This window comes from Moschus berezovskii, chromosome 25 (genome assembly GCF_049115385.1).
Source record: "Moschus berezovskii isolate FMDL1 chromosome 25, NW_MosBer_1.0, whole genome shotgun sequence".
Taxonomy (NCBI): Eukaryota; Metazoa; Chordata; class Mammalia; order Artiodactyla; family Moschidae; genus Moschus; species Moschus berezovskii.
The window spans coordinates 17,233,434-17,245,793 of NC_142484.1; the positions used below are offsets into that span (position 1 = coordinate 17,233,434).

Genomic DNA, 12,360 nt, shown 5'->3' on the forward strand with positions numbered 1-12,360 from the left:
TCCTTCACCAGTTGATAAATGCCACATTGCATGTGGAGGGCCAGGCCGGGGTCGGGGGTGGAGGGAGTGAGACGCAGGGATGGGAATGTGACTTTAGCAGACCTATTCCTGCCCAGAAATCCTCTAAAGGGTCTGCTTGTGGTCTCTGAGTGCTTACTGCCTGCAGCAGACGCCACCAGTCAGGCTATCTTGCAGTCAGGAGTTGGCTTTACTCCCTGTTGGTTGCTTTGTTTTCCTATAATTATCTTCTGAAACATTTATTTATTCATTTGGCTCCATCCTGTCTTAGCTGCAGCTCTTGGGCTCAGTAGCTGAGGTGCTTTGGCGTAGCTGCCCCGAAGCACGTGGGATCTTCGTTTCCCGACCAGGGATCGAACCAGCTTCCCCTACTTTGGAAGGCAGATTCTTAGCCACTGGACCACCAGGGAAACCCCCTCTTTGTTTTTCTACATTTTCATTTCTTTCTCTGTAACACAAACAAGTGACCTCGATGCTTCTAAGGAGATCTGATCCGAGGCCTTCTTTGGTTTCTCATCCTCACATGTTCTTTGCCCAGCAGCTCAGTGAGTGCTTTTTCCCACGCAGGTGCTGACGGCGTGATGAGCTACTTTGTGGATTCTGCAGTGAGTGGCCCTGCCACCTATTCAGCCGCTCGACCTGCAGTGCTGGTAAGTAGGACTTCTCCCCGGCCCTTCCCAGGCCCCACCCTCCCCTCCCTGGGTCTCAGGCTCTCTGATCTCTCTTAGACAGAAGCAGCCAGAACCCAACTCCAAGCTGGAATCAGCTTTACATCTTTTGGAGGGACTACATTGCCAGATTATCTGTCTTTTCCTCACCATATAAAGCGAAACATCCAAGACTGATGGATTTGCTGAGGAAGATTTTTTAGCATGCTTGTGTTGCAGAGAATACGACTCAAACTTGAATAATGGTTAAAGCCAGGTGATTTTTCACAGCTCAGTTCATTTGCTGAAGATTTTTCACACATTGATGTACCTTAGACCTATTCTTAGCATAATTTAGCTTGTTTTGGTCCTAATACATAAAAGCTAAAATAAACAAGGTTTTCTAATCACAGAATTTGAAACTGGAAATAAAGTGTGACAAGTTGCTAGGGAAAATTCCTGAGTCTTAGGAAAAGAGGGGTAAGAGGAATTTTAAAATTCCTTTTTAAATGAAGTTTTTTGCTCTTAGGGAAGAAGGCTTTTACCCAAGTTATATGCTGATCTGTAGAAGTATTTAGCTAAATTCCTTATAAATTTGATGTGTGAGAGATCCCAAAATTCTGTCATTCATCAATTCCACTGTTAAGTGAACTTTTAGTAGCAGCTGATGAATCATTAACTGTTGATTCTAAATTCTGTGTGTATTTTTACAGAGGTGGCCATCATTTATTACTTACTATGGAAATGGACAGAGAAGTTTAGCGTTAATCCTTCCAGATACATTTATCGGTCTAAATAGACACCAATTGACCAGAGTGCTTTTCTGCCTCCTCTGCAGAGTTTTTAACCCTGGTACCCTTCAGTTTGCCATGACCTCTTACTATAATTGTCAAAAGATTTGATGTGTTTTAATCTGTAATATTAGAAAAATAATTACTTAAAAAGCTATTCCACATTCAAGGAACAATGAACACATCTTTCTTCCCTGACTGTTCTGTGAAACATATTTCTTCTTTTTTAAGTGGCTTCTGTTTCCATATAAACACCATTCACTATATTTATAAAATTAGAATCAGGGAAATGTTTATAGTATAATTTACATCAGAAATACATTTAAAACACACACACAACAGTTCAGACCAAAAATCACTCCATTCTGCTTAGTAGAAATTGCCAAGGGACTTGTTAAGGTCCATATGGCTGGAGACTTGGCCAGGGAAAAGACTGCTTCTGCTTCTCACAAAGAAATTATCATCTAAGGTCAGCACAAATGACACTAAATCTTTCTTAAAGACGATACTGTAAAGATTTGTTAAATAAGGATACTGTGATTCCAGGGCACACCCGTGTCATTGACTTGGAAAAGTGGATTTAAAAGCAGTTTAGGTTAATTATCTTTGACAATATTGTAATCCAATTAAATAAGATTAATAACTTGTTTAGCAATGCCATGCAAATTTGTGTTTATTTTAAGCACTGAAATAAATTGAGTACAAGTACTTAAGTTGCAGGTATAACATTAAGTTATCCTAGACAGGGCATCTGGAAATTGTATGAGATTGAAAAAAACTAAAGAACAACTCTAAGTGTGTATTTTCAACTAAAGACACCACCCTCAACTGAATACACTTGGTATTTTTTAATGCATTTTGAATTGTTTCCACTGGTTTCAAAACAAAGAACTCATTTATCCCCACCCCCGATAGCCATATCTGAAAAACATCATCAACCCTTGGGATCCTTTTCAATACGATATTTCAGAGTTGCCTGGGTAAAAGCAGAAAGTTACGTAAGTGAAATGCTATGTTATTGTTACAGGACTTTCGCTCACAACTTCTCTCTGGGGCTCAGTTTCTCCACCACTGGAGCTAGTTGGGCAAATTTCTCAGACCCACTGAGCAACCAGGAAAGTCCTCTGCCTTCTTCTTCTATGTCTTCTTTATTTAAAAAATTAGATAAATAAAGTTGATGGATCCAAGCTCAAGTTCAGTGAACTAGTTCTGACAGATAACCTTCAACTTTGGGCTGGGCTATAATGACAGTGAAAGAATCTGTAAATCACCTATAGGATATAAGCTCTGGGCATTAGCAGGAGAAAAACTAGCAAACCTCATACTTTCAATCCCAATCTGAGATCTCCTGGAGGAGTGAGCCCAGCTTCATGAACTTTCTCAGACGAGAACCTGAACGTCCCAGACACCTGAGTCTTCTCAGTTCTGTTGGAGTATTGTCGTCTAGAGCTCAACCAGTTGTACTTAATCCAATCAACCAACTCCTCCTGCCTGGTGCCCTGGTCTCTGCATTAGTTAGCCTGGGTCACCAGGAAGAGAAGCTATCCCCGAATGGGAAGTTTGAGGGTAAAAGGAAAACCAGGAATTTTTAAATCTAGGGGTGGTTTTGTTGGTGATATTTTTGATGGTCAGAACTTGGGGAGTGGGGATGTTGCTGGCATCCAGAGAAGAAAGGTCTGGGTTGCAGCTAAGCATTCTATCCTACACGGTACAATTCCCCATGACAAAGAATTGTCCAGCCTCAACTGTCAGTAGCGCCAAGGTTGAAAAGCTGTGCTCTAGAATGGGCACAAGATCGGGTTTGAAGGAGGGGTAGTACTATGTGTTGTTGTTTAGTTGCTAAGTTGTGTCTGACCAGGGACTGTAGCTTCCAGGCTCCTCTATCCTTAGGATTCTCCAAGCAAGAATACTGGAGTGGATTACCATTTCCTTCTCCAGGGTATCTTTCTGACCCAGGGATTGAACCCACATCTCCTGCATTGGCAGGAAGATACTTTACCACTGAACCACCTGGGAAGCCTGGTACTGAGTGTAACTCCTTGTGTTTGAAAGGGAAACCTTAAAAAAGAAAACAAAAGTGAAACTATATTCATGTTATGAGGGTTTCTGCTGAACAGACTACTTTAGTTGTCCAAGAAACAATCTTCTAAACCAAGACACAAATATTTTCTAGACCCTGAGAGACCACTCAGTCTCAGAGTCCTTGACTGAGAATTGGAGCTGGCATTAGTATGATTTGATTATTTGCTGTAATAGGAGAAGGCTTAAAATAATCACAGCAACAGTTGCAAAATTCATCCCATCCCTTGGGTAAGGGCCATTGTATGCAGAACACACATTATCTGCCTCGGGGTCCCTTTGTGCAAAGCAGGACACAAGTTCTCCCCTTTGGAAGGTCAGCCTCCTGGGAGACCTTCATGAAAGAAGTGATGTCATAGCGGGGGAGGCAGGGAAACGACACTTCTGGAAGTTGTCTGGCCATTGTGTGGGAGGGGGTGACGTTTGCAGGTACTTATATGGGCTGTGTGTCAGGGACCCTTTCATCCAGCGGGAGGAAGTACTCCTTCCTGTTATGCTGGCTGGAGAGCTTGCTGCCTTGCGCCTGGAAGTCCCTCGCACCCCTGGTCCTCTCCTGCGTCATCCTCCCCTTCATAATGCTGAGCCGTCAGAGAGGGGGGCAGGGCAGGAATGGGCGGGCAGGCTGCCCCTGGTTTGGACCAAGCATGTCCCTGTCCTTGGCTCCCTCACCAGCGTGTGGAGGAGGTCCTTGGGTCACTCGAGCTTAGGAAGCACCTTGAACTGTTCAGAGGGAAAGAGTTGACAGCTGCCCACACACCTCCTCTCGGAGCTTAGGCCTTTGGAAATGCAGTAAGTCCCCTACATATGAATGAGTTCCGTTCTGAGAGCGCATTTGTGAGTTCAATTTGTGTGTAAGTCCAACAAAGTCAGCCCAGGTACCCAACTAACACAACCCACTCTGTGGTATTGTATTGTAATAGGTTTATCATACTTCTCATATAATTAAAACATAAAACACAAACACAAAAAAGAAAACATTTTTAATCTTACAATGCAGTACCCTGGAAAGTACAGCAGTAGCATCCAACAGCTGGCATCTGAGGGCTGATATCAAGTGAACAGGCGGGAAGAGTTACTACCTGGAGCATGGAGAGGAGCGGGCAGATTGCAATAGGAGACAGGGTAGGGGTGGGGAGCAAGCTATAATGTCACTCACGCCTGACAATGATGGAATGTACATCTGTATCTTTGAAAGTTCACAACTTGAAGGTTCTTATGTAGGGGACTTACTCGATAGCAATATGCCAGGCAAGGGTGACTGTTCAGAGTGTCAGACCACATGGAAGGCCCTGAGCCTTCTGGCTTGGGCTAGACAGCTATGGAACATAGCCTGACCACACATTGGGTTGACCAAAAAGTTCCTTCGGGTTTTTCCATAACAGCTTATGAACAAACCCAAAGGAACATTTTGTCCAATCCAATAGCATGGAAAGCACTTAGGCTTTAGAGTCAGAAAGACCTGAGCTAAATTCTGGTCTATTCATTACTCCTCAGCCACATGACCTTGGGCACATTTACTTTTCTTGGGCACATTACTTCCTCTGAACCTCAGTACTCCCATCTGTAAAACAGGCACAGTGTATAACTTACCATGTCAGGTCATTGTGACACCAACCAGAAATATGACCTCAGCTGATCGCCGAAGAATTGATGCTTTTGAACTGTGGTGTTGGAGAAGACTCTTGAGAGTCCCTTGTACTGCAAGGAGATCCAACCAGTCCATTCTAAAGGAGATCAATCCTGGGTGTTCACTGGAAGGACTGATGCTAAAGCTGAAACTTCTATACTTTGGCCACCTCATGCGACGAGTTGACTCACTGGAAAAGACTCTGATGCTAGGAAAGGTTGGGGGCGGGAGGAGAAGGGGACGACCGAGAATGAGATGGCTGGATGGCATCACCGACTCTGTGGACATGAGTTTGAGTGAACTCCAGGAGTTGGTGATGTACAGGGAGGCCTGGCGTGCTGTGATTCATGGGGTCGCGGAGAGTCGGACACCACTGAGCGACTGAACTGAACTGAACTGAACTGAATACCCTTTCCCTGTGTTTACCATCTGTTCTCTGTTTTTCTCTGGACTTTTTGATTGTGTGAGATGGACACAGGGAGGTGGAGGTGATTCCACTGATTTTGTCCTTACAAGGGTGCGGCCAGAACAAGATGGGGCTTTGGGTTGAGTGGAGCCATTCTTATTTCTCTTATTGAGAAACCTCCCTGCTTCCTCTCTACCCTGGACCAGAAATAGCTCCCCTGCCCTCAGATCAAAGTTCCCTTGTAATGGGCTGGTGGTTTACAGCCCCATTGTGTAAACAGACTTGGTTCTCTTATCTCGAGTAATTGCAGTTTAATTGGGCTTCCTTGGGAAGCAATTCTCTTCTTAGCCTTTGCTGTTAGCACTCTTCACCTCCACCCCACATGCCTTAGGATGTGTTCACAGGGACGTCTGTGTTGTCCCTGCAGTTCTGGGAAGTTGGGAAGGGCTGATTCTTGTTATAAGACCGGACCCTGGGGTCATTTTGACCTTACACTTGTTTCTGTGAAGCTTAGCATACACACCTTTTCCTTCTTTCTGGGGATCCTGGAGAGCAATGGATAAGGTATCCCTGATTAGAGAAACGCTGCCGCTGCTGCTGCTAATTCGCTTCAGTCGTGTCCGACTCCGTGTGACCCCATGGACAGCAGCCCACCAGTTTCCTCTGTCTATGGGATTCTCCAGGCAAGAATACTGGAGTGTGTTGCCATTTCCTTCTCCTGGATTAGAGAAATGAGAAGACAGAAAAAGAACTTTAGAATGTAAATGGAAACCAGAAAAGCATTTTTTTTTTTTTTCTCGTTGCTTGGGGTGGTGTTGGCTTTACCTCTGGGGAGATTGCTGGAACATGATGTTTAAGAAATAATCTATAACCATAACTCTTAGTGATAGAAGTGAAGGAAAAAAGAGATTTTTCCAGCATCTTAGAAAGCGGGGATTTTCTAATATATGGGGTTCAGTCGGCACAAGATAGAGAATTTCAGAGGCAGAACTTAACCTTGAGACTGTCTCCCAGCATCAGGAAATTCAGGTCCTAAGAGAGTAAATGAAGTTGCCCAAGTTTATAGGCTGGTAAAGGACAGAATGTGGTCTGGATCTTCTGGCTCCTGGCTTGGGACACTCCTTATAATTAAGTGCATCTTGATCATATTTTTTAAAGATTTTTTTTTAATGTGGAGCATTTTTAAAAGTCTTTATTGAATTTGTTACAATATTGCTTCTGCTTTATGTTTTGGGTTTTTGGCCATGAGGCATGTGGGAAGTCCCCATCTTTTTAAAAATGAAATTAAAAAAAAATTAATTTATTTTTGGCCTCGTTACACGGCACTCGGGATCTTAGTTCCCCGACCAGAAATTGAGCTCAGAGTCCCTGCAGTGGAAGTAGAACCTTAACCACTGGGTCACCAGGGAATTCCTGGGAAGTCCCCATCTTGACCATTTTTAAGAAATGTGGGGATGGATAAGAATTTATGCCAACTTATGCATCTGTATGATTGAAGATTGAAGGAGGGAGGAGAAGGGGACAACTGGATGAGATGGTTGGATGGCATCACCAACTTGATGGATATGAGTCTGAGTAAGCTCTGGGAGTTGGTGATGGACAGGGAGGCCTGGCATGCTGCAGTTCATGGGGTGTTATGTGACTGAGAGAGAATTGAACTGATGCATATGTATGCTTTATTCATGGTGAATTTGCCCTCCTTGGTTTAGGGGGAAAAAAACAGAACTCCATCTTGTAGACCGCTGAGCAAATTGAAATTCCTGTCCAGGTTTTTCTCCATGGGAGGTTTGCCTCTCAGGAGGCTCTGAGTCAGGCCCACCCTTCACCTTCAAGCTCTGGGCTGGATGCCTGAGGCTGGCACCCCATGGAGTCACTGGGAGTCTCAAGGCTTCCCGTTAATGAGTAGAAGTTGATGGATAACACAGGATCTCACCCGCTACCTCTCAGCAAGAGACTGTCTTTTGAGTGGAGGGGACTGTGATCTCAGACTGGTGTGAGGAGCTTCACCCTTGGTCACTGTCTCCCTCCCCTGACTTGATCTGCAGCCCCAGGGCAGGGGGCATCTCAAGGTGGCTTCAGCTGTGGTCCAGGTGGCCCGTTTGGAGGCTGAGCACAGCTTCTCATGGAGAATGGAATCTGACAGTCCATCTCTGCTCTTTCTGTGGTTCAGATTCGTTTCTCTCTCAGGAATCTGCAGTGGTCCGACCTGCCCTTTTGCCAAGACCCAAGCCCATCGCTCTTATTGTTTTCAAAACAATTTCCTGGCCTTGAATCTAAAATTAAATCGCCCTTTGAGAGTTTCCTATTTTGTCTGTTCCTGCCTCTCCTGTGGCTACACCACCCTGGCCCTCTCCCCTCTGGTGGGAGAACCGAAGGTGGGGGGCATTTCCGTGTTGCCTCCTTCCCTTTTCCAGGGAGCAGGTCCCACGTGTCCCTCTGAAGCAGAGGAGCCCCAGTGTTCTTCTGAGGGCCAGATACAGTTTGCCCCAAACCTCTCCCTAGGGCGGCTGAAAGCACTTCTCTGTGAGTAAAAAGAGGTGCTGGCTGGTCTGACATCCCCTGCAGATGAGAAGTCTCAGATGCAATGAGATGTCTGTGGAGTGGGTCAGGCTGGCCTCAGGGGGCAACTGCCTGCAACAAAGTGAAAGGGTTTAGGATGAGAAATTCACTTACTGCACAAACTTGCACCTAGTATGTGAGAGCCCTTGGACAACTCAGCGGCTAGACACTTCCTAACCTCATTTTTCTCTACTGAAAAAACAGGGGATGTGGGGGCAAAATGGTGTGTGAGCATATTCCAGGGAAGAATGAAGGCAAATGACGTGAAGGTGTTAATGCATTTGAAGGGGATGTGGCCTGGCATGAATCTAAATGATGATGAATTCTGATGCTCTAGGCTTTCCCACCCTGGCGTCGTTACTTATCAAATGAAGGTTGTCTGTCACAAGGTCAGGAGAAAGAATGTGGACGGATCAGCAAAAATGAGACTTGTATTTGCAAAGGAACTTGGCGATCACTGGGGCCAGTGTCCTCAGGAAACAGAGGCTTAAGGAGGTTAAGAAACAGGCTGGAGACAAACCAGCTCCTTAGGGGCAGTCGTTGTTCAGTCACTAAGCCATGTCCAACTCTTTGCAACCCCATAGGTACAGCACTGTAGGCTTCCTGTCCTTCACCATCTCCCGGAGTTTGCTCAAACTCATGGTGATGCCATCCAACCATCTCCTCTGTTGTCCCCTTCTCCTCCTGCCTTCAATCTTTCCCAGCATCAGGGTCTTTTCCAGTGAGTCAACTCTTCACATCAGGTGGCCAAGGTACAGGAGCTTTGGCGTTGGCTTCTGTCCTTCCAATGAATATTCAGGATTGATTTCCTTTAGGATTGACTAGTTTGATCTCCTTGCAGTCCAAGGGACTCTCAAGAGTCTTCTCCAGCATCACAGTTTGAAAGCATCAGTTCTACAGTGCTGAGCCTTCTTTATGGTCCAACTCTCATATCCATACATAATTCCTGGAAAAACCATAGCTTTGATTATATGGACCAGAAAGTGAAAATGAAAGTCGCTCAGTAGTGTCCAACTCTTTACAATCCCATGGACCATACAGTCCATGGAATTCTCCAGGCCAGAATACTGGAGTGGTTAGCCGTTCCCTTCTCCAGGGGATCTTCCCAACTCAGGGATTGAACCCAGGTCTCCTGCATTGCAGGCAGATTCTTTACCAGGTGAGCCACTAGGGAAGCCCAGAGCAGGACTCAAACCCAGCCTTCTTGATTTCCAGTCTCTCATCTTCTTACTGGAGCGTATGAACATCAATGCCAGGCCTAGAATGACACAGATTTACTCCTATGCGTTGTAGGCTCCTTTACCCATCCATTCAGTGTTAAGTCAGCTTTGCCTCTGGGAATACACATTTCTTTTTAAAGCTGCAGCATCTAGAAGTATTTATGTATCTTGTATGCTTATGGTATGGTACTAAAGTTAAACCCCAGGATTGTGTTCAGTTCAGTTCAGTTCAGTCGCTCAGTTGTGTCTGACTCTTTGCGACCCCATGAATCACAGCACACCAGGCCTCCCTGTCCATCACCAACTCCTGGAATTCACTCAAACTCTTGTCCATCGAGTCGGTGATGCCATCCAGCCATCTCATTCTCTGTCATCCCCGTCTCCTCCCACCCCCAATCCCTCCTAGCATCAGACTCTTTTCCAGTGAGATTGTGTAGTTGGTTAAAAAAAGACAGGTTTACTCTGACAGATTTTTTTTGTAATACACACGCACGCACACACACACACACACACACACACACACACGAGAAGGATCAGGAAGGGTTTGAGGAGCAAACACTTGGACAATTAAGGCTGCTTGGCTCAAGATAGAAACGAACTCCTATAGACACGCAGCCTCCATCTGTTTTTGATTGAGTGTTGAAAATCTACTTTCCTTTGCCCTCTTTCCTAATTGTGGGGATCTTTGGGGGGCAGAGGGGAGGAAGACTCTGAGCAGAAGCAATGCTGTGAGGTTTGGCAGGGCTGGGAGGTGGGTGAAGAGCAGCCATAGGGAGGGAACTGGGTGAGTGGGGAGGAGGGACAGGTCCCTGATAGAAGTGTAGGGGCTGGGAGTGATGTAATACGGTAGATGAAACCCTGACTTCAGAAGGGGGCAGTGGGCACTATGGTGGTGGCGTCAGGGGTGGTTTATCTTGGAGCAGGAACAAGTGTGTGTCCATTATCCTAGTAGATTCCAGACTTCAGAACTTCATGCTATTTCTTTCCAGGATCAGAAAAGTGAAGCACTTAGGTTGCAGGCTCATGTCCTCTGAAGCCTCCACAAGGATTACTGGGGTTGGGGGAGGGTGCTTATCACAGATTGCCACAGAGCAGGACAGGAGCTTATGGCCATTTAAGGCTGCCTGGATACCACCCTCCGCTTAGTGTCCGCTTTCTGAAGCTCTGCCTTGTTCACTGAACACTTTGGTGTTTTTCCTCCTGTGTCTTCAACTGACCCTTCTTTGTCATTTCCCCTTCATTTCTCCTCCCAATGACCGGCAACTCTATAGATCCGTTTTTTTCAAAATTGAAGTATAATTGAATTATTATATTATGTTTATTCAAGTGAACATAGTGATTTGATATTTTTATACATTATGCATGAAAAGGTCACCACAATAAGTCTAGTAACCATCCCCATATAAAGATATTACAATACTGTGGGCTGTATTCTCTTGGCTGTACTTTACATTCTCATGACTTATTATCTGATAATTGCTCTGAGTCCCCTTCACTTATTTCACTCATCTCTCCCCACCCCTCTGGTGACCACCAGTCTGTTTTCTGCCTCTGTGAGTCTCTTTCTGTTCTGTTCCTGTTTATTTGTTGTGTGTCATTTCTTTTTTTAGATCCCACATATAAGTAGAATCACACAGTATTTGTATTTCTCTGATTTGTTGCAATCAGCAAATATCCTTTGGGTCCATTCCTGTTGTTGCAAATGGCAAGAATCCATTCTTTTTCTATGACTGAATAATATTCCAGTGTATGTATATGTGTGTGTGTATAATTCTTGTCCATTCATCCATCAGTGTACAGTTAAGTTGCTTTCATATCTTGGTTATTGCAAATAATGTGGTAGTAAACATTGGAATGTACATATCTTTTCAGATGAGTGTTTTTGTTTTCTTTGGATAAGTACACAGAAATAGAACTGCTGGATGGTGCGGCTGAGCCATTTCTGACCCTTTCTCTTTTTATTTTAACTTCCATTTTCCCTGACTCTAGATCCCTGACTCGTAGATCCTTGATGTTTACAGATCCACCTTTACTCTTTCCCGTCTTCTGTCATGCAGCCACCAAGGGAACCTCCCCCTGGTCCTCTGCCTTCTCTCCATCTGAGTACAACCAAGGGTGAAATTTTCTTCCTACCTCTTACCTATGTACTTAAATTCACCATTTTCCCTATTATAGAAGAAGCGGTGGTTGCCCCCCACCGCTTTCCTTCATCTCCTCTGAGTCATAAAATCATGTTGACTCTTTCTTCAAAACATATATTTCTTGTTTCCTCTTCACCTCTACACTCTTGACCCTAGTTCAACTCTTCATAACTGGACTGTTGGGGGTGGAGATCAGTGACAGAGCATTTGACTGTATAACTGGCTTACCACTCAGTTCACACGGGGCCAAAGCCTAAGGGCTGTCCCCAGACTCAGTACTCAAGCTAAACAAATCTGAATGTAATATTTCTTTTTTTTTTTCTGATGGGTGAGACTGTGTTCCTGTCTTACTATTTGTTTGGCCTGAGGTTTCCAGCCATGGAATCAGCAGGCAGTTGGGTAGAATCAGGTCTTGGTGTTGAGCTGTGGACCTCTGAGATAGATCTCTCTGATTAATAGTCCCTGAATGTAATATTTCTGACCATAAAAATTAATGCAAAAATTATTATAAGAAATAAAATATTTAAATACAGTTAGGATCAGTAATGCTGATTTTTTCCTTTCTACTGAGGCCCCAGTATGGCTCTGCAGGGCACAGCTGCTGCCTTGTCAGCCTCACCTGCTCCTGCTCAGTCCATCCTACTTAGCCCTATCAAATGTGTCCTTCTAGAACATCTTGACTCACCATGCCACTACCTTTAACACCACCTCGAATTCCTTTCTCCGGCAGCCAGATTTTGGTCTGGTTTTCATGACCCTCAACTCTGTCCCTCCAGCTTTCATTCTTACTAACTGCCCTCGATTGCAGGTGTTATCATTGCCAGAGGAGCCTGGCGGGCTACAGTTCATGGGGTATCAGAGTCAGACATGAC

At 44.8% G+C, this 12,360-nt stretch overlaps 1 protein-coding gene across 1 annotated transcript in view; it reads left to right on the plus strand.

Annotated features, from left to right (window-relative positions):
- The first annotated feature begins 585 nt into the window (after positions 1 to 585).
- Positions 586 to 12,360, plus strand: part of ETS1 (ETS proto-oncogene 1, transcription factor) — a 130,788-nt gene continuing 119,013 nt past the window's right edge. The window contains exon 1 of the mRNA XM_055415891.2: positions 586 to 668. Within this exon, the coding sequence (XP_055271866.1) occupies positions 600 to 668 (69 nt within the window). The 5' untranslated portion in view covers positions 586 to 599. The remainder of the gene's footprint in view (positions 669 to 12,360) is intronic.